A 22336-nucleotide genomic window follows, 5' to 3' on the forward strand; every position below is an offset into this window, starting at 1 on the left:
GGACAGCTCTGAAACTAAATTTCTGGCTCTCCCATGAGCTGGGCTTCTTGGTCAGGCTGAGGGAGGATCCATATCCCTTATGCAGACATATCACACATTAAAAAAAGCACATTTTTATTATATTTTAGTTATATTATTTTTATTCCAATCATACATTTGGCTCACCTCGCTGCACCCACTTCAGCATGGGCTTGCATATGGTACACCGCTGATCATGCAATAAGCTCACAGCCACCTGACCAATCACAGGGCGCCTGGGAGCGGCAAGATGAGGAAACTCTGGCTGACCTGCCCACCTTCTCCCCAGCAGAATTACGCCTGTTTGCTCTGCTGCTGTGGGCTCCTGGATGTTCTCGATAGCTGATACAGCAGGATTTGAACCTGAGCCGTAAAGCTCAGTCTGTGCTAAAAACAAGTGTCTTCACGACTGAGCCACTGGGGACCTCAGAATGCCTTTTTTAGCTAAATAAGCTACATATGCACCGATAGACACTGATGATATGTGAACTCTAATAAAGTTACTAATAAAGCAATCACCCAGGCAGCCTGGAGGCTCACATATCTGTCTAGCTGTGACAGTCTGAAAGGGGAACAGCCAACAGAAATGGCAAAATCCCTGCCAGTTCAGTGCTGGAAAGTCTTGCTGTGGCATTTCCAAAAACAAGACAAGAAGAATGTATCAAAGTGCATTGATTTCAGCAGCGTTCTAAAGCCGTCTCACACCATGCCACCATGTGACCCACCCCTCCCACAGCTCCCTCTCTGCTCTGATTCTCACAGGGCTTATGAGGCATGAATTTCAGCTTCAGCTACAGAGCAGTTTTAGAGGACTTACAGAGGAGTTATACAAAGGCAGAAAAATAAACCATGAATGAAAGAGAGAGGAGGGGTGAAAGAGAGAGAGGAGTGTGTGTATGTATGTGTGTGTGTGAGTGTGTGTGTGTGTGCATTTCTGCTCTCACAAAGTGCATGTGATGTGCCAGGGTTTGTTAACGCTTTCTAGCCACTTATGAACTTGCATTTTCATCCTCTTAAGAAATAATGACAGCACAGGAGGAGAACAGTTAAAGCAAAATTAGAAATGTAGAAATACATTTCGAAAATTATTGTATTAGAAATACTTTTAGATAAATACTCTAGGAAATACAGCTCCCCCTCATTTTGTTCTGAAGCATACCGTTTTCCTCTTCAACTTTACTTCTTTTCCTTTTTCAATCACTGCTCCAAAAATAACACCTTCCCATCGGACTCAAAAATAAGCCAATAAAAGAGTGTCAGCTGTGATTCTGTTTGCTTTGCTTTGTGTTTGCACATTAAAGCCGGTCCCTGATGGATGGCACTCTCATGCTCGCATTCTGCGACTGTGGAGCTCCAAAAGTGGCCGCTGCATAACGCCTTTGTTCCTTTTGTTGACATAAACATGCAGGAATGACATCAAGATGATGTCTGACATCTTTTCACTGCTGAATTGTTTAGCTGCTTTCCATGGAAAATGTTTATTGAAAAAGATGTTCTTTTTTTCAATGCACTTGTGCAGAAGTGCAGGGTAAATTGAATGCAATTCTCATATAAATCTGTATGCCAGTGAGACTATTTCTTGCACTACAAGTCCCACAATGCACAACATCAACATACAGTATATGCATTCAGGTGCTTGGTGCAAAGATAGGTGCTTGCGGGTTCCAAATGAGTCACGGTGTGCCAAAGGGGGGTTGGCTGATGAAGCCAATTTGTCCTAATGCTGTGGGCTCCTAGTTGTTACTGGTAGACGACACAGCTGGCAGAAGGCAGAAGGGCTCAGTATGTGCTTGGAACCTTAACTGTCTGAGCCAGTCGGGCTTATTGGGGGGGGGGACCTAAAGGGTCCTAAAGGGTAGCATAAAAGTAATATCCTTGATAAAGTCTGAGGATAAACATTAAGGTTGGCTTGAACAAGTTTGTCATGAAAGTAGCTAATAGTTACAAGATTTGCTGGAGAGATCCGTATCTGTGACCACTGTGGCAGGCCCCACAGTTGCATGTGTTAGTATGGTCAGATTCTGAACATTTTATCAACATTAATCATTGAAAAATTTAATGTAAATCTCTCAATGGGAAATTCAATGTAAATATACAAAAAGTATGTACTGGCACAAAAAGCACAAGCAACACAGTCCCATGCTAGCTGAAGGTATTGGCCAAGAAGAAGTCTTTCAAGCCACGTAACAAATACTGTATCACACGCCAGTAAGATGGTGAATAATCCACCAGTGGAAATCCCAGGCAGAATTTTTTTTTTGCAGAAATACAAAAATCTGTTTTAAGAACTGAGCATTGTCTTTGATTTATCATCTGCTCACTGAGCTCATAAATGTGCTTACAGTTTACTATTGCTTGGCATACACGCTAGCATCGTCTCAACCCTTTGACCAGGGTTTAATAATGTTCTACGGTTGCCCTTGTGCTTAGTAAGCACATTTGGCATTTCTGGCAAAGATCGGTGAATATCATCTTAGAACAAAATAAATGAATAAATAAATAAACAAAACGCTTAGCTGGCATTTTGTTTAGCCACAAGGACAAATGCACTTATATAACAACTTGGGTAGTTTAATTAAAGATTAGCAGTCAGGGCTAGATAAAGGGCTATGTTCATGCAGTGCCAAGAGTTTGTAGTGAACAGCTACATTATAGTCCCAGCAAATTATGAGCATATTAATCTCATAACATTATATTATATACCGCAAATAGTCAACGTAAACAGTGAATCAAAGCATTTCCTTCCTTGTTACTTATGAAACATTAACAGTTACAAATACCCCTCAAATACCCCTCGTAAAAGTTAAGCACAAAGTGTACTGCAGATAGAATGGAAAGACACAACATGATGCAGCACAGAGACCAAGTTACACCTGAAGGACTCCAATTCCATTGTCATGCCTTTCCTTTCTCCCCAGCTCTGCCCACCTAAAGGACTCCAATCACAGCGGCCATGCCCTGGTGCTGCTCACCTGGAGGACCAGGACCATGCCCACCACCATGGAGTAGATGTCATACTTCCCCAGCTGCTTGCTCAGGGCGGCACTCATGGCCTGCAGGGCTTCCAGGTACTGCTTCAGCACCTTCCGGCCCATGTTGTTCAGCACCTCCGACGTGTTCCCCTCCAGGTACAGCTTCATCCAGCTCCCATGGGACTTTTCCGCCACACGGAACTGCTCGTAGCCTTCCTCTGCAGAAAAGAGGGACACAATTACACTTGGCGCACAGGTGAAAGACAGTTTAGATTCCTTTGTGCCTGAAAGCACAGCAGCGAGCTGGTGGTACAATGGCAACCCTCCAAAGGTAGAACATGCACATCTATCATGCATTTATTAGCTGCAAGACAGGTGGTTTTGGAGGCAACTGTTCATTCAAAGGAGACCTCCAAGACAAATTAGCGCCTTAAGGACACAAGTATGGGGATTATGTGACTGGTTTTCCGGAATGGCAGCCTACTGCTAGTCCTCTCACAATCATTCCCTCAATTAGATTATTTTTCCTGAATTTAGCTCTTCTACCTTTTGGTTTTAAGTTGCATAATATTGCAAACAATGTCTACCATTCGTGGGACCCCAAGTGCTTCACCAGCAAGCTGTCCAGTAAAGAAAAAATCGAAGCAATTTGAATCAAATGAAATGGCTACAATAGCAGATCTTCTGAGTCGCTAGAGAAACAAGCATTTTTTTTCAAAACCGAGCTACAAAAAATGTCTAACTTTAACAGTCAACTTGCCGCTATCAGGGATGACCTCTCAAATCAAACAAAGTCTGTTCAGAAATTACTCACAAGAGTTGACAAAATAACAGGTGAGCAAAGAGAACAGAAAAAAGAACTGAATGTGCACACAACTTGGCTAGAGGCTATAGAGTGCAAGCTAGCTGAACTTGAGGATTGCTCCCATTCCAACAATGTTCGCCTGAGGGCAGCGAGGGGAATAACCCGGTTGGCTACATTACAAGAGCAATCAGGCAAAGGTTTCCCTCACTGGCAGAGACATGGAGATTGAAAGAGCTCACCGAATCTACAGGAAGTCGTCGGATGTTCGGAATACGGCTCTGGTATTCGTCTTCAAGTTCTTGCAGTATCAAGATAGGCAGTTACTGCTGAAGATGAACCGGGAAACTGGCCCTGTCTGTTCCAACCCTGGTTTCAAGCCCTGCTTCTTAGTGGATTACAGCGCAGCAACAGCAATGATGAGAAAGGCTTTCTACGGATTGCGGAAGTCTTTCAGGGCAGCCGGTGTGGATAGCTTCCTACTGTACCCAGCGACTCTTAAGGTTACTGGTAAAGACCGTGCGACTCTGAACTTCACCTCAAGACGCGGAAACACTGATTCCACGATTTGGTGAGTCTGCTTCACAGCAGATGTGGATTTAATGAAGATTTATATTGGCTGTCGATGTTGGACTGGTTCCATGCTGGTTACACTTTGACATCACATCACCGTGATACGTGCTGCGGACAATTTTTGGGGGATATTTCTATGTTATTTCTTTCTTTTATAGGCCATCTAGACACAATAACTTTGTTGAATTTGTTGAAACAATAACATTTGTATTTTTGTGATGATATTGAACTAACATAATGGCATCTACCGGTTTAGTTATTTAGCAATTGACGATAGTATGTTTTTCTCTGTAGACTCATTAGATGCAACATGTAGGCAGGGCTTGCTTATTACAATTATCCTCAAACTCAAATACGCGGGAAGAACTTTATTTTTATTTTTAATTGTAGACTACTACTCTTACATTTTGTGCAATTCTCTTTTCTTTTTGGTTTTACCAAGGTATATATCTTTTTCTAAAATGGAATTACTCGTGTAATAGTGGGGTAGAAGTGATATATTACAGAGGGGCGCAGTTCTATGCACACCGCCAAACACGCCACGGATTTGTTATGGGGGGTTGGAGTTGAGAGGGAAGTGGGTTTTGAGTTGTCTCTGGCTTCAGAGGGGGAGGGCAAAGGGAGAGTTCATTTGTCCCTTATTTTGGGATTAAGAACACATGGCACCCCATCAGTCTGTGTTTATTTTCTTTTTAATGTTATTTGTACATTATCTGGTTATCATGATTGGTATGACATTCACACACCATATCTCTGCATTGGCTCAGTGTATGTTCATTCTCATTTTTCTAAGTGTTTGACATATAGCCTAACACATGTCAGTAATGATTGATGTATCTATTCTGCCATCGAATGTCCAAGGCCTGAACTCTCCTTCCAAAAGAACATGTTGTCTTGATTTGTTGCACAGGAAAAACATAGACATAGCTATGCTCCAAGAGTCTCATCTTTTGCAACAAGATATTCCAAGATTTGGTAATAAGTATTATTATGTAGCATCTTTCTCAGCAGTAAAAAATAAGACTAAAGGTACCTTAATTGTTTTACGTAGGGCAATCCATTTTAAGTACTGGCTCAGATCAGACAGGACGAATCTCACATTTAGAGGCTAACCTTCTGGGGAGAGTATTCCTTTCAGTCTATGCCCCGACCGTTTCTGACCCCAAATTTTTTCATTCCCTCTCTAAATACTTATTGAAGTTTGACTTGGCTGTGGCTTTAGGTGCTGATATGAATGCAGTTTTCAACTATTCACTTGATCGTTCCAGTTACAGCCAAACTGACATCCAGTGTAGATCATCTTTAGCACTGAATAAATTTATCCGTGATCTGGCATTAGTAGACGTGTGGCGTGCCATCAGCTAGGGAGTATACTTTTTTTCAGCTAGACACCGCACTTTTTCAAGAATTGATTTTATTCTTATGTCACATTCCTTACTGTCTTGGGTTCAGTCCACTGAGATTCTTCCCATGTCTCTCTCTGACCATCATGCAAATACATCAAGATTACTACTGGACAAACTATCCTGTCGGGCTCCTCGTTGGCGTTTTATTACTATTACCTTATTACACAATGATGATTTCATTACTAAATTTGACTCTGGACTGAAAGAATTTTTGAACATTAATCATGGGTCAGTATCAGACCCTTGTATTCTGTGGGAAGCTATTAAAGACTTTATCAAGGAAAAATCTACAGTATTTGCCTCTCAATTGAACAAATCCAGACTTGCGAAGATCACTGATCTAGAAAATAAACTAGCTTGTCTTGAAGAAAGACAGCAATCAATTTTCAGGAATCTACAGCAGTTAAACTCAAACTTGTCAAAAGTGAACTGAATCCACTTCTAAAAATGTAATCTGAATTCCTCATGCTTAGGGTCCAACAACGCTATTATTTCACTGGTAACCGACCCAGCCATTTGTTAGCTCTCAAGTTGCGTAAGAATGAGCGCTTTTCTGATATTCCGGCGGTTTTGTCTTGTCATGGAACACTTACTACTGATCCCATTCAGATTAATTCCATGTTTCAATTTTATGCTCAACTATATAAATCTGAAACGCGTGCAAATAGTTCAGATCATTTGAAATTTTTAAATACACTGGGATTACCACGTCTCTCTCCAGAGGAAGCAGATTTACTAGGTCAACGAATAGTACTCATTGAGCTAAAAGACACATTGCTTTCAATGAAAAAGGGCAAAGCCCCAGGTATGGATGGTATACCCCCTGAATTTCTAGTTACATTTTTCTCCCAGTTAGGTCCTCCATTGACGGACATGATAAATACAACCATTGAAAATGGTTCCTTCCGCAGAGATATTAATACAGCAGTTATCTATCTCCTACTAAAAGCAAAGAAAGACCCTACTTCATGTAACTATCCTTACTTGGATCTGATGTGAAACTGTTTGCCAAAGTACCTGCCCTCTGTCTTGAAAGAGTTATGCCCAAATTGGTTCACTATAATCAAACCTGCCTAGCTTCTGACAATATTTGAAGATTACTTCACATTCTGGATGCTGCTCCTGGAACAGCTACTCCATGCGTCCTGGTGTCTTTAGACGCTGACAAGGCATTCGACAGATTAGAGTGCAGGTATTTATGGTCTGTACTAGAGGTTATTGATAAAATTTTTGCCAAAACCCATAAGGTTAAAGTCTTATATGCTAACCCTTCTGCGATAATAATGACTGGAAATAATTGCTCTTTTGCCCCATTTTCAATATCTCCTGGTACCCGACAAGGATGCCCTCTCTCTCCCCTTTTATTTGCCCTGTCTATTGAACCATTAGCCCAAGCCATCCGTTTATCTCCACTATATAGTCCTATCAATGTCAAAAATAAAAAACATTATATATCTCTCTATGCAGATGATATCTTGTTGTATACTGACAATGTCCCACACACACTTCCACATTTATTTACTGTTCTAGATCACTTCAGCAGTCTTTCTGGTTACAAGGTGAACAGGACAAAGTCTGTGCTGCTACCTCTAAATGCAGCTATGAAGGGAATTGATACATCTTCAGTGATCACAACAGTTTCAAGCTTTAAATACCTAGGAATTGATGTTTATCCTTCACTACATAACACAGTAAAACATAATTTCACAAGAATTTTTTGTAAAATTACTGAAGATCTGAGGAAATGGAGCCAATAACCAAATACTATTTAAACTTGTGTTTCAGTTATTAAGATGAACATTCTCCCTAGAGGAATTGTATCTTCTTCCTATACCACCCTTGTTGTGTGCCTCATATAAGCCTTTAGCACTCCAGTTTGTGTGGGAAAGAGAGTTGAGTACTCCTGATGCACAGATCTGTTGGGACACAATTTGGGACAATATTATTTCCTCCTCCAAGGACCCTAATCATCAACAAATTCATTTCAATTTTATACATAGAACACATCTGACGCCTCGTAAATGATATTATATGGGTCTGTGCCCCACACCTTTTTGTATGCTCTGTTCTCAAGGTATTACAGGCACTTTTCTTCATATGTTCTGGGAATGCTCGAGGGTGAAGGAATTTTGAACCAAGGTTTCCTCAACACTATCAGAGGTCCTCAAAACTCACATACCATGCACAATTAAAACTTTCCTTTTGAATGATGACTCTGAGCTTAACCTAACCAGGAACCAAAGACATATTTGGTTGGCAGAAATTTCCCACTCTGACACCATTTGTAGCAAAGGGCGAGAGCAATCACCCCACCTGGCCTCGAACCTATGGGGCACCAAACATGCGACTTTGACCGCGACGCCAAAGAGCCAGGCTCTAAGAGCCAGGCTCGCTGGTATGGCAGACAGAGCGCATACTCAATTGTAGTGACAGCACTCCGTCATACTGAGCAATCTCTACCAGGGGAGGATTCACAAAATACTAAAAACAGGGGAATGAATAAAATAGACCCAGATGCATTCTGGAATAAAATGTATTACTAGATAGCAATAAGACACTGTTCTGTAGAATGATACAAGAATGCCTCAATTTTAGAAGTTGGAAAAATGTTCCACTGTCTGCAATTTCTGTTATATAATGTTTTGTGACTATTTTATTACTTTATCATTTACATTTATCAATATCTTTGCCTGTGTAGCCACCAACAATGTTGTTTTTACACACAATTGTCATCAGAGTGCATGGCTTATTCAACCTTTTCCTGCACTGAAGCATTTCAGAGAGAAAAGAGACTTATGTGTCAACTCAGAATATGTGTATCTTGTGAAACAATGAGACACACCCTCATTTTGAGAAAACCCCTCAAATGTCCCTTTCCCACCTCAGTGCTTAAGTGGTCCATGTCTGAATGTGCTTTGTGGAAAAAGAGCATGAACAAGTACACAACTCTCCATGGAAACACTTCAGCAGCATTTACGTGCATGTATCTCAAGTCTGTATCAGAGTCTGCCCATAGTGCATACAATGCCACATCAGAGAGCATATAAGTTTCAATGTATGCAACAACTCACCAAAGAACATATGTGTTTAAATGCATGCAATACCACATAAAAGCATATGCCTTTAAATTTATACAATACAGTATCACACAATATATGTGTTTAATTAAATGGAATACTACATCATGCATGTAGCATACATTTAAATGCAATAACTGTCACAAAATCTGTCATGATTGGCAGTTACAGTAAACAAAATTAATTTCCATTTTGGGACTCCCTACCTCTAGCCAGTATCCATCTTAAAATGATTCATATATTAATATTTCTATTCAATACAAAATCCTCAAGCATACTTCAAGTCAAAATGTGTGCCGTCATGTTTATAATTGCAATTGTATTCAATGCAATCCCACTCATGGTTTTAATCTCTTGTAAATCACTGGAATCAATACTGATTGTAATTAAACCCGGAGCAGAAACCTGCCAAGGAATAAGAGGGCTGCCCTGTCTTCCCAGCTCCCACAGCCATGAGACCCACAGTAGGTGCGTTTACATGGCGCCTAATATTCTGTTAATAATCGGATTCAAGCTCAATCGGAATGAAAATGCCTCCTGTAAACACCGTGATCGGAATGAAATACCCCAATCCGATCGAGAATTCAATCAGATTTAAAGAGGTGGTGTAGATTTTATTATTAGCCATGTAGACGTTTGTGGATTGCCCTCTGCACTTGGTAATGACGTATAGACGTTTTAGTATGCATGACAGAGTTAAAAAAAAAAAAAAAACATGGCGGCCAGTGGGGAAAATTGGTCCACGACGGAGACCACGCTTATGTTAAACATTCTCAAAGAATTAAGAATAGTCGAGCGACTAGGCTACATGGGCGCAAATCCCGCAACAATGAGCTCTTTAAGCAAATTCAGGAGAAGCTTCATGAAGCAGGGGTAAATGGGTCTATTGACCAAATTAAGAACCGCTGCAAGGGGCTGAAGAGTGGGTATTATAAGGCAAAATCTGACCAAAACAAAAGTGGTGCAGCCCCTACCAAAATTATGGGACAACGGCCGCTGGCTACCGCAGCCCAACACGGTGTTGATGTTGGGCTCAGCTCGCCTAAGAACCGGAGAGTTCTATCTCTGAGGAAAACATCTCTCCCTCCCACCTCACACACAGTACTCATACATTTGGATTACTGTTGTAGGCTAAATTTTTGTGTTCAATTTGCCGGCTACTTTTCAGGTTAAAATCGGAGGTTGCTGTTTCTATTCAATATCCTATAAAGCAACCCGAAGTAGTAGGTATAGTGTAGCCACCAGTCCACTCTAGGGCCCTGTTCACACCTGGTATTAACATGCGTCTTGGGTGATCCGATCACAAGTGGGCAGCGCAAAGTAGGCTACAGGTGTGAACTGAAATCCTAGCAGTACGGTCGTTATCTCACTATGTTTTCCTCTCCATTGATGCCCATTATAAGGAAAAAGCTTAACATGGCCTAATGTCCCAAAACAGCGATCAATGATCACCAAATTTGTCTGACATCTCACATGTCATAAAAACTATCTCCTATCAAAAAAGCGTCCATACTCATAGGATTTTGGTTTTGATTTTTTGACAGGTGGTAGTGTTTATGACAAGAGATGTCCGAGAGAAATTTGATGATCATTGATTGCTGTTTTGGAACATTAAACGTTTTAGAATGTCCCTTCTTCCATAACAAGTGTGCTTCGGTTTTATAAAAGTAATTCATAGATGTATTCACAACACTAGCAAACCAGCAAACACCCTTTGATATTAAACTACATTATGAAACATTTTCATTGCAGTGAATAACATAAGAAAATTTGGAAACATAATATCCTGCTTAGCCTAATTAATTCAACCATACTGGCAAGGTGCCAGACAAATACAGTGAAGTTCAAAATATTCTAATCTAGCATTTATGCTTTTTCCAACGGTAAACAGAATTTAACAAAAGATCAGCTGCGGCTGAGTTAAGGGTATTTAATTTCAGTGATGAACGGAATCTAGCTTGCTAGTCAACGAGGTTTTCATTTACAGATACAACACGCATTATTTCATATTATTTATATTATATTTCATATTATCATATTATTTCATTATTTCATAGTGACAGTCATAACAATTCGTTCAAGCAGACCTTTAAATGTTGCGTAAACTTACAATTGCAAACGGAAGTTATATACGTGTTTATTTGCATATAGAGCAGGGAAGTGCGATTCCATCACAAGTGGTCACTCAAGACGCATGTGGGGTCACATTTTAATGCCAGGTGTGAACAGACATATTTATAGCTGTCCACTTGTGATTGGATCACCCAAGACGCATGTTAATACCAGGTGTGAACAGGACCTAGAACTAATATAGTTATTTTAGTTATTGCCCCAAAGTCAAATAACTCCAACCTTGAGGTTATGCATTTTTTCAACAGAAATGAAGAACAAACTAAAGTCACAAAGCACACTATGAGTGTCAATCACCAGCTGGCTTATTTGGCGCTCATATGCAAAAATACTACGGATTCTGAACACGACCACAATGACAGCAATGATGCTGTGAGAATGCAAAATACTTAAACACATTCATGACCAATAAGCAAGCTCTGAGACAGGAATGGTGATTACATATCTAAGGGCATCAGCCTGGGATCTGACAGGTTTCTCCAGTGCAGGAGGTGAGAGGTTTCGCCAGTGCAGGGATTTACCAAAAACACACTAATTCAAAACACTCCTCTTTTTGTGTGTTTCCAGGTGCAGCTTCATTCCGAAGATGCATCAAGGATTTCCTGGATATTTTGTTTCCCTTATTAATATTTCAATAGGTTAGAATGTATTGTTCTTCAAGTAATTGTTCAAGTCCTATCTTTTATTAGTTCAAGAGGTAGACCGAAGTTTAATGCAGATGTCTAACTGAAGTGCAGTGAGGAGCATTGAATGGGCCCATTGGCACTTACATGACCCCCCTTAGTAGTGTGACCACTGAGTGTGTGGCTGAACGTGTACCACATATGTGGACACTGAAGTATGCTGGGGGTTTGTGAACAACTTGCAGAACCCTGACAGAGTGAACCTGCCCAGGGCCTGGCCAGCCTGTTCTTGTCTCCAATCAGATGCCACATAGATCTGCTTCAGAGACCTCCCTCTTTTCCACATCTCATTCTCATTTTTAATCAATTTCTCCTCAGTGTAACACCAGTAGCCTAATCCCTTTGCCTCTTGCAAACAGAAATAAATAAATTTCACTCAAACAAATGCACAGCTGTGCAAGGACGTTGCTGTTTTCTTTAGTCATGAATATTGCACTTTTTCTCAAGTAAAAAACAGAAATATCCCTATACCTTCCTCTTCCCACTGCAGACTCACTCTTTCCTTTGCTCTTCCCACTGCAGATTCACTCTTCCCTTTACTATTCCCACTGCAGATGTATTCTCCTCCTTGATTTGCATTGCAGATACAAGGCTGCAGATTGAACCTTATCATGGCAGACTCCTCTGTCCACTTTCAGAGTTTTAGCCACATTTGGAATGTTCTCTGGATCAGACTGGGCTTAACATGAGCAGTCAGCAAACCAGGGCTTAAACACAACAGCAGTGTGGGTGGTACTGTCACTCAGGAAATGGTCTTCTGTTTTTCAGCCAGGGTATCTTGAGAGAGGCCTATTAAGAGTGCCTGTCTGCTTGCAAGGTGAACTGGGGGACCCTGCTGATTCAGCGGTTTCTGTTAAGCAAGCCTGGTGACCCAGATGGACGTAATTATTGATTTGCTCAACACATATCTGGATGTATGGAATACATATTATGAAAACATGAAGGTTTCATTTCATAATGAGCCAGCCTAGTTCCAGCTCTATAGTGGGAAAGGGGTACAACAAATCATACTGATTCTAGCTCTACAGCGGGTAAAAGCTATAATAAACTAGCCTGATTCTAGCACTACAGTGGAAGAAGGGTGTAATGAGCCGGCCTGGTTCCAGCTTTATAGTGGGAAAGGGCTATACTGAGCCAAACGGGGTCTAGATCTACAGTGGGAAAGAGATATTCTTTGACAATAAATTATTTAGAACTAGCTTTGTAGGAGTTAACAGGTTTAGGACTTGTTAACTTTGGAGTGGTAAATCGTTACTGAAATTACTTGTATCGATAGGAGGTTCCTTAGAGTAGTCATCCTGCTTTTGGCATTGCTGGGTTTGCCATAGTAGCATAGAGTGGGCTAAAAAACTCCCTGCGGTCGGAGGCTTGGGGGTTAAGTCTACTAAATGAGGCCCCATGTGAGTTATCCAAGCTTTAAGTGATGTGATCTGTTAGTGATTAAAACACCTCCTGAAGGAAAAATTGAGATCCCTGATTAATTATCAAGCATTTTCCATGGTAATGAGCATGAGTCATTCTGCGGCCAATAGCAAGACAGCTCAACACTTAAACGGGGGAGCGAGAGCCGGCTACATCATGATTACCACAGTTTTTGCTTCAAGTTAATATGCCCCTCTGTGTTTGGCCTTTACCTAATGTGTGAGGTGACTGACGTCAGAGGTTTGATGCTCGGGAGCTTTGAGCTTCTGCTCCTCCTAAGACTGCGAGGAGGCTAGTTAAGCTCCATGGTTCAACCACAAGTCCAAATGCAGTCCTCTGCTACATGCCCGAGTTAAATGGAAAGGGGTTCAGCCACTTCCTCCCATAGCATAGCATAGTTTTGAGAGCAAGAGACTTCTAACCAAGTGATTGTGGTATTGACTCCCCAAAGGGTTGATCAGGTGATCAGCAGAGAGTGTAAAAGTCGCTCATTCACAGCAGACCACGCTGTACACAAACTCACTTGACTGAAGTTTTTGTACCAGAATACTCTGATTTCTCTTACAACTAAAGCTAACACATTTTGCAGCATTACATGTAACATTACAGCAACTGATGTCGTGATTGGACAAGAGGCATTCTGTGAGTGTTGATATTCAGTATAACAGCACTGGCACTTTTAACTATACATGTATTACTCCGCTTTACAGATGTTCCAATGCAATCGTTGATTACACCAAGGGAACTTAATTCGCATTTACCGACAGTGCAAATGTGGATACGTTTTGTGTATGATATAAAAGAACCTAGCTAGCCTGCAGTTGGGTATGATAAATGCTTAAATGCACAGTGACGTATGGGGTCAAGGGGCATCATAGAGTGTGATTAATCTGCGTTAATTTTTTTGACGTGTTAATTTTTTCTATAATTAATTACTTGAAATTAACGTGTTATTTTGACAACCCTAGTGAAAACATATGCTGTGTGTTTTTCAAAGCTAATAGGTAACTTAACCGACATGCAGATACAAGTGATATTTTTCTGCCCTGGAAGCATTTCACTGAACTTTGGAAGTGTGCTCTCGCATGTGCTCTCGCTACATACAAGGGATAGCTGTTATTGTGCTAAAAGTAGCTATCTGATATACTGCAACGGCTATATTGCCCAGCCCTACACCAGGGCATATTCATCATCTGTAGATAACAATAACATCTGCATGAGGTGGATACACTATTGCACACCAGTGGCAAGTGGCACAATACTGTTTGAGCTGTGCTGCTCTACCAGCCTCTCACCAGCAGCCTGTTATCTGAGGACAGGGGGAGCGCATGTCAGAAGCCCTGTCCTACAGGCACGTGCCTACCTATTGGACAGCTGTTCGGGGTGAGCTGCAGCCGTGATCATGCTTCCACCTATGTGCTAGCATGAGCGCCATACAGACCACATGGCTCGCCAACTCACAGCATGAAGGAAAGCTGAGACAGAGGGGTGGGCAGAGTCTTTCATTGTTAACCTCCTCATAAAAAAGGAGTGATGCAGGACACCTGGTCTCCTCCAGAGAGCCCTGGACCCCCCTCTATTTTCTGTCCAAATGGCTGCTGGGCCCACCTCCCCTCATTTACAGGCTATGCAGGCCACCCAGCGTGAGAGGAGAGCTCTGACAGAAAGAGGTGTTGAAGTTGTAAGTGCTTCCTCCTCTGTTTGGGAAAATGTGACTCATGGGCCTGGCTGTTTAAACCTGCAAAAGTCAAGCGTCAATGTTCAGTGGTCAGTTTTATAGGATTTAGGCAAGCAGAGTGTGCAAGTGTGCATCTAGTCGGCGTTCGACGTGCTTTACTTGTAGTTAGTTGTTGGTGTTGTTGTTTAGCTGTAGCTAACAAGTTCGTGATTGTGTGACCAGCTAGTTTCGATCTTTTGTTAATTTGTCGATTTGTCACACCTGTGCTTCGATATAGCCAACTCTGAGTCGTTATTGCTTTGAACTACGTAATTAGCACTCTAGTCAGATGCTGCTGGTACGGCAGCCTCGTCGTCAATCCGTTACATCAGCTGCACTTCCTGTGTCGCTTTCCTTCTCTTCACTGAACTCACCTCTCACTAAGCAATGTGTTTTCTCCCTATCTCTGTTCACTTCTCTTCTCCTTCCAGGCGAAACAACCACCGCAGATGCAACCCGGCCAACCTGGTCCATCCTACTCTGTCCTCTTCAGAGTACTCTCAGCAGCAGGTGGACTCTGGAACTGTCAGTCATTGGTCCAGAAAGCAGATTTCATCACTGCCTATGCTGAGACCAACTCCCTTCAGTTCCTGGCTCTCACTGAGACCTGGATTTCTCCTACCAACACTGCTACCCCTGCTACCCTGTCTCCATCCTACTCCTTCACACACACACCAGGGTCTTCAGGCAGAGGAGGGGGCACAGGCCTGCTAGTATCTCCATCTTGGAGATATTGCCTTGTACCCCTCCAGAGGCTCTCTATCACCCCTTTCGAATTCCATGCAATAACTGTCTCTCATCCCGTTAAACTCACCACTGTCGTTCTATATCGCCCTCCCCGTCTCCTGCAACCCACAAAGCCGGCAACCAGCTCGACATTGTGCTCACAAAGAACTGCGCCACGTCCCACTTCACGGTCACTCCCCTCCATGTATCCGATCACTTTGTATCTTTCTCTCTCTCGCTCCCTGCCACCCTCAACTCCTCTGATATCCCCACTACCACCTTCAGGAGGAACCTCCACATTTCACACTCCACATTCACCTCCACTGTTCTCTCCACCCTCCCTCCCCTCACCTCCTTCTCAAACATGCCTGCTAATGCTGCGAGAACTGTTTTTAACATGTCTGTCTCAATCTCTAAATGCTCTCTGTCCTCTTATCTCCAGGACATCACGGCCATCGCCCTCCTTCCCATAGTTGACCGACTCCCTCCGCTCTGATAGAGCTGTGCTGCGGGCCGCCGAGAGCAATTGGAGGAAATCCAGATTTCCTTTTCCACTCTTTTCCACTCTTCTCTTCCCTCCTCCTCCCCCCTCCCCTTCTCTTTTTTCTGCAGAAGACTTTAAGGTTCACTTTGAGAAGAAGGTGTCCAGCACCCAGGACTCCTTCACTCCTCCAGCTACAACTTCAACCACCGGAATGGCATCCAGTCACCACCTGTCCTCCTTCTCTACATTCAGTGATTCAGAAGTTCTACAAGTCATCACAACCCACCAAGCTGCCCTCTTGACCCCATTCCTTCCACCCTTCTCCAGTCTGTATCCGGTGAAATCGCCCCATATCTCTCCTCCATCATCAACTCATCTCTAACTACTAGCCTTGTTCCTACAAATCTTAAAAGTGCTCTGGTTACCCCCTGCTAAAAAAACCCACCGCTAACCCATCTGACATGAACAATTACCATCCAGTATCCCTCCTTCCATTTGTATCCAATCCCTTGAATGTGCTGTACTTAACCAACTGTCTCCCTTTCTCCACAAGCACAACTTGCTAGATCCCCACCAGTCCGGGTTCAGACCTGGGCACTCAACTGAAACGGCACTCCTGGCGGTGGCAGAGGCCCTCCACACAGCTAGAGCCTCCGTCCTGTCCTCGGTCCTAATCCTCCTCGACCTCTCCGCTGCGTTTGATACCATCAATCACCAGCTGCTCATTACCAAGCTCTTGGAGATTGGCATCTCTGGGACCGCCCTTTCTTGGTTCAGGTCCTACCTGACCGGTAGATCTTCCCAGGTCTACTGGAAAGGCTCCACCTTCACACCCACTCCCCTCACTACAGGTGTCCCCCAGGGCTCTGTATTGGGACCCCTCCTCTTCTCCATCTACACCAACTCACTTGGTTCAGTCATTAACTCACATGGTTTCTCCTATCACTGCTATGCTGATGACACTCAACCAATCTTTTCTTTTCCTTTCTCCACCCCCCAGGTCAACAAAAAGATCTCTGCATGCCTGGCTGACATCTCCAGATAGATGGCCTCCAACCACCTCAAGCTTAACCTGGACAAGACCGATCTACTGTTCATCCTGGCCAAGCCCTCTCCTCCTCAAGAGCTCTCAGTTACTGTTGACCGCACCACACAAAGCAACAACATGTTCTGAGCTTGAAATGTTGTTTTTTGTGGGGGGGGGGGGGACAAAATAGGACACACGTACATTTAGCATTACCACAACAGCTTTAATTCAAAACTGTAAAACAATATATATATATATATATATATATATATATATATATATATATATATATATATATATATATATGTATAAATACAATTTTGTATTACTGTGCTCAAATTAAAAGTGCTTCATTTTCCTTTTAAATGCTATTAAAAATAAAAAGTGCAACTTGAATTGTTTGTCAAGTACCAAGATGCTGTGTTACAACTTTGTTCAAATCATCATCATAGAATCGGACAAAGACATTGAAAATTCTGTCCATGTTGCGGTTTGTGGACTCGTCAACTTTCAGTGAAAACATCTGTTTTGACAACTTGCAAGAAACATTGCCTAATGTGACAGGCAATGCCGTGAGTGGATAGGTAGCTGGACTGTGTATCTGACACGCTTAGTTTGGAAAGGCCAGTTCTGTCCTGTGACATTTTGCATAGGTCAAATAGCGCTGGCGCAATCCTGAAAGACAGGTCATGTTCCGTTATAAATGCGGACTTTGACAGCACACGCAGTCTTGGATGGATGATGCGACAGCAGCCACAGTGACCACAGCTCCCGGCAACATTGACATATAATGAAGAGCCTGAACAGCTGCTTTGTGTGAGACATCTGTATCATGCCGAAACAATAACTTTTGCCACTTGTCCCATACTGTATTTTTTCGAACACACGGTGCAAAGCAGGTCCCGTACTCATTTAATTTGTGACAACAAAAGCCGAACATTTGTCCCCCATTACCGATTTCACCTAACCAAGTCTATCGCCATTTTTTCACCTTGAGTTCTATTGTGCTTGTGTCTGCGCCAACCTTCACAAGTTTCACTTCCGTGATCCATCCATTTCAATGGATGCTATCCTGTTGTGCAGTAATCAACTGATATAGTCCCCGCAAATACTTCCTGGCACTGTTTCGCACAAAGTTGAAACTAGTTGCCGATTGGATAATAACAGTGCTCTCATGCCAGTACGTCGCTTAAACAGGCTACTATCGATTAAAACTAATCCGAAAAAACACGTCAGTGATTGTTTTTAATAAAATTGCGTTCCCGTCTCTAGCCCACATGTCAGAGCCCGTATACGCTAGTTATAATTCATTGCCTGATCTAAAATCTTTGCACACCGGATTTCCAGTGTGGGGCCGGAGATCTTTAACCCATGCACCACAGTAACCTCCTCCACATCTGTGAAGAGCCTGGGTGTCACCCCCGACAACAGGTGGATTTCAATAACTACATCTTGCAGACAACATGCTCCTGTTGATTCCTCCTCCTCAATATCAGGAGGATTCGCCCTTTTTGACCACCTACTCCACCCAGCTGCTTGTCTAGGCCACTGTGCTCTCCCGCCTGGACTATTGCAATGCCCTCCTTGCAGGCCTCCCAGCCTGCAGCATTCAGCCGCTGCAGCTCATCTAAAACGCAGCTGCTAGGCTGATCTACAATCTCCCAAGTCTAAGCTCTCCAAGTTCTCCCATGTCACCCCTCCAGAGATCCCTCCACTGGCTCCTGGGCACAGCCAGGATCCACGTCAAAACCTTGACTCTCACCTTTTCTGCTGCAAAAAAGACTGTCCTGACCTACCTCCAGGACCTCATCCTACCCTACGCTCCCGCTCGAGAACTTTGCTCTGCTACATCCGGACGCCTCGCTCCTCCCACCAACAGAACGAAAGGCCCACGCTCCTCACAATGTCGCTTTTCCATCATCTCCCCCCAGTGGTGGAATGAACTCCCCACCCCCCTGAGAACAACTCCTTCGCTCCAACCCTTCAGACGTGGGCTGAAGACACACCTCTTCAGACTCTACCTGGACTGACACCCTTGCCATTTGACCTTGTAAGTCTAAGATTCTTGGCTTGTACTTGTAGCATTATGTCTTACCTTGTATTTGTAGTTTGTAGTAGTTTTTACTTAGGCAGTATAGCGGCACTTTATTGTCCCAGTGACTGTATTTGATATATGTAACCTTAAGATCGGATTAGTTGTCTTGCTACACCGACCTTGTGCTCAGCTTCAGCACTATCTGCATTGTATGACCTGTACACATCTTGCCCTTGTGCCTGTTTGCCCACTATATGCACTTTTGTACGTAGCTTTGGATAAAAGCGTCCACTAAATGAATAAATGTAAATGTAAATGTAGATTCCCTTTCTCATAGGCCACGATAAAACTGTGTGCGTACATGAGTGTGCATGCATGCATGCGGTAAGGAGCATAGTGGTAAGCACAGTGGTCAGGAGCAGGGCTTGAAACAGAGAGGTTGCTGGTTTGATTCCCTGCTAGGGCACTGCTGCTGTACCTCTGGTCAAGGTACTTAACCCAGAATTGCCTCAGTAAATATTCAGCTGTATAAAATGGATAAAATGTCAAAATCATAACCTATATAAATCGGTTCTGAATAAGTGCATAACTGAAAAATCCTACAGCAGAGGTGCCCAAATCCTCTCCTATGAAGGGCCAAAAATTAATCTGGATGGAGGGCCGCAGGCTAAAAATAAATGTTGATGTTATGTGAAATTACATTACATTAAAATGTATTATATTTCACAGAAAATTAACATTCTGAATCTAAAATAAATTTTAAAATAATAAAACACTACTATTTAATCTGCTTAACAGTAATTTTATTAATTTGCAGAGATGATTGTCAAAAACATAAAACATCCATATGCTTCTTTTTGGGAGCATAAACATATTTTAAAGGAAAGACACCTTTCTGACAGAAAGTGCATGCAACTCAAAGTGCTTTAGAAAATTAAGATGAAAACAGCTATATTGTCAAGAGTGGAAATTTGACTTCAGCTTGAAAAAGTGACCGAAATATAAAGTTAAACATCATACTGACAACACTGAATAACAAATCAATATTGGATATTAAGTTTACATTGAGCAACATTTAAGTTACACATCATCACAAAATGCCCTCATATGGTAGCTAATGAGCCACAATATCAAACCGTATTAAGGAAAATTAGCTTCTCATTCACAGGGTCACTCGGAACGATTTGGTAATTTTGTTTTATAGTAACATTGACTAACTAATAACACCAACAACAGATTATTGGTCGGAAATACAACAGAATCTGCTAACCCGGGCTGCCAGGTTTGGCATAATTATTTTGCCTAATTGGTAGTGATTTCACACTGACTTTTGTGACTGAAATGGCAATAGTTTGGTTTCCTTACTGAGATCGAGTCAACTTAATAACAAAATAAAACATGCATTTTAGCCATCCATTTCAACACTTGTTCCTGTGCAGCAATAGCCACGTTTTTTTTCTACAGCTAGCAGTTTATTGTAAGTAAACACTTGGCAGAGTGGTGTTTTAGTGCTTTTTCCAAAGCGAACCTTGTCAGGGATCGGTTTTGATAGCATGTAACACGATTTCAGCTTTTTATGTGACGTCACTTGAAATCAGACTGGCAATCCTGTCGAAAAGGCCAACTGTAGTTTATCAAGACACGCTTTGTTAGTGCATTTTATTTCCTATTCAACCAGTGCTTGCAATGCTCCTGCCCCTTTCCACTCATTGGTGGAGCATCAGTTTTAAGGGGCGCATCATCTTACCCAGAAGAACGTGGCGGTAGGAGAGCATAGCTCATGGTGGGCAAAAACAAAGGGAGCTTGTGCCAAACGTGGCTCGCGGGCCCCAAATTGGGCGGCCCTGTCCTACAGGTTAATGCAATGGTATTCACTTAAAAAGAGAAAACTGCAGAAATATTCAGAAGGAAGGGTTGGGAAGCTGGGGGCCTATCAATTGAAGGAGGGAGGACCGGACTGGGAGAGTAACAGAAAGAAATGGGGTTCAAAAAGAAGGGTTCAAAAAGGCATTCAAGCAGGGGCATATATCCATTAAATGACAGTGATCGGTGGAGCATGTCCCAGATGGGGCAGGTCACTTTGCTGGAATGGGGACTGACCTTTCTCGAAGGCAGGCATGCTGTCCTTGAGCAGGCAACTGAGCTGGAAGCCGTTGAGGTGGAGGAAGCGGAGCTGGTCCCGGAGGGATGTCCCCTGGAAGACGGGCTGGATGAGGCGGCCCACGCTGTTCTGTGAGATGGGCAGGCCCAGGCCCAGGGCCAGTGTGGGCACCAGGTCCACCTGTTCCACTGTGCTGGGTGTTTCCATCCCCGCTGCAGAACACACAGTGGCAGGGCAGTGAGGCTGGGTGGGCTGCCATGCACAGTGTGTCATGGTATGTGCATTTCTATCTGTGTTTGTGTGTGTGTGTGTTCAGGTATGTGCATGTTTATGTGTGTGTGCGCATCCATCTAAATGTGTGTGTGTGTGTCTGTGTGTACCCATTTGACTGTGTGTGTTTATGTGTGTGCGTGTGTGTGTGTGTGTGTGTGTGTGTGTGTGTGTGTGTATGGATATGTGCATGTTTGTGGGTGCATGGCTGTCTCATGATGGAGAAACTAACAGATGAAACTATAGCTTCATTTAAAACAAAAGAACTGATGGCATTAGTGAAAGCATTATCAATTTCACTCCTTAACTCCCCATTTTTGACATTTCCTTTAAACCAAGTTTAAAGTGAGCATTTCTCCACAATATCTGCACAGTGCACTGCCTTCTTTAAACTGTGCCTTTCAGCACAGGGTCCTGAGGCGCAGAGAGCAGGCTGAGATCACTAACAGCTGTTCACATTCTCGGCGAGTGTTTCACTTCCACATCTCCACTCGCACTCGCAATAATTTCTCAGCTCTAAATAAAAAATGAGAGATTGATCTCAAAAATAGAAGTAGCACAAAAAGAAACAATTATCACATTTTCCCCTGGTAGGTGTAAACAGACAGCTGCGGAGCCGTGCGCCCAGCCCGGCATAGAGGCAAGAGATGCTAACGAGCTTCTGTCGCACTGCAGCAGGGCATTGGTGGCTTCCATCCAGAGAAGGAGCAGCTGACACATCACATCCTCAACAGGGAGCAAAGTCATGGTGTGTCTCCACGTACAGGGGGTGAAATTACCCAAAGTGGTTTGACCACATGCATGAGACACAGACCATTAAAGCAGTGGAACAGCACGTCTGGGAAGGAAAGTTACTTTAAATGGTGGGAGTGCATGCTGTTGACTGGTTGAAA

At 42.8% G+C, this 22336-nt stretch overlaps 1 protein-coding gene across 2 annotated transcripts in view; it reads right to left on the bottom strand.

The window, feature by feature from the left end:
* Window positions 1-22336, bottom strand: part of pigg (phosphatidylinositol glycan anchor biosynthesis class G) — a 123202-nt gene that overhangs the window by 58158 nt on the left and 42708 nt on the right. For both annotated transcript variants that reach the window (XM_036551667.1, XM_036551666.1), the window contains exons 6-7: window positions 21173-21385; window positions 2991-3208 (exon numbers count right to left, since the gene is read on the bottom strand). In XM_036551667.1, coding sequence (XP_036407560.1) covers window positions 2991-3208; window positions 21173-21385 — 431 coding nt within the window. The remainder of the gene's footprint in view (window positions 1-2990; window positions 3209-21172; window positions 21386-22336) is intronic.

This window comes from Megalops cyprinoides, chromosome 18 (assembly GCF_013368585.1).
Source record: "Megalops cyprinoides isolate fMegCyp1 chromosome 18, fMegCyp1.pri, whole genome shotgun sequence".
NCBI lineage: Eukaryota > Metazoa > Chordata > Actinopteri > Elopiformes > Megalopidae > Megalops > Megalops cyprinoides.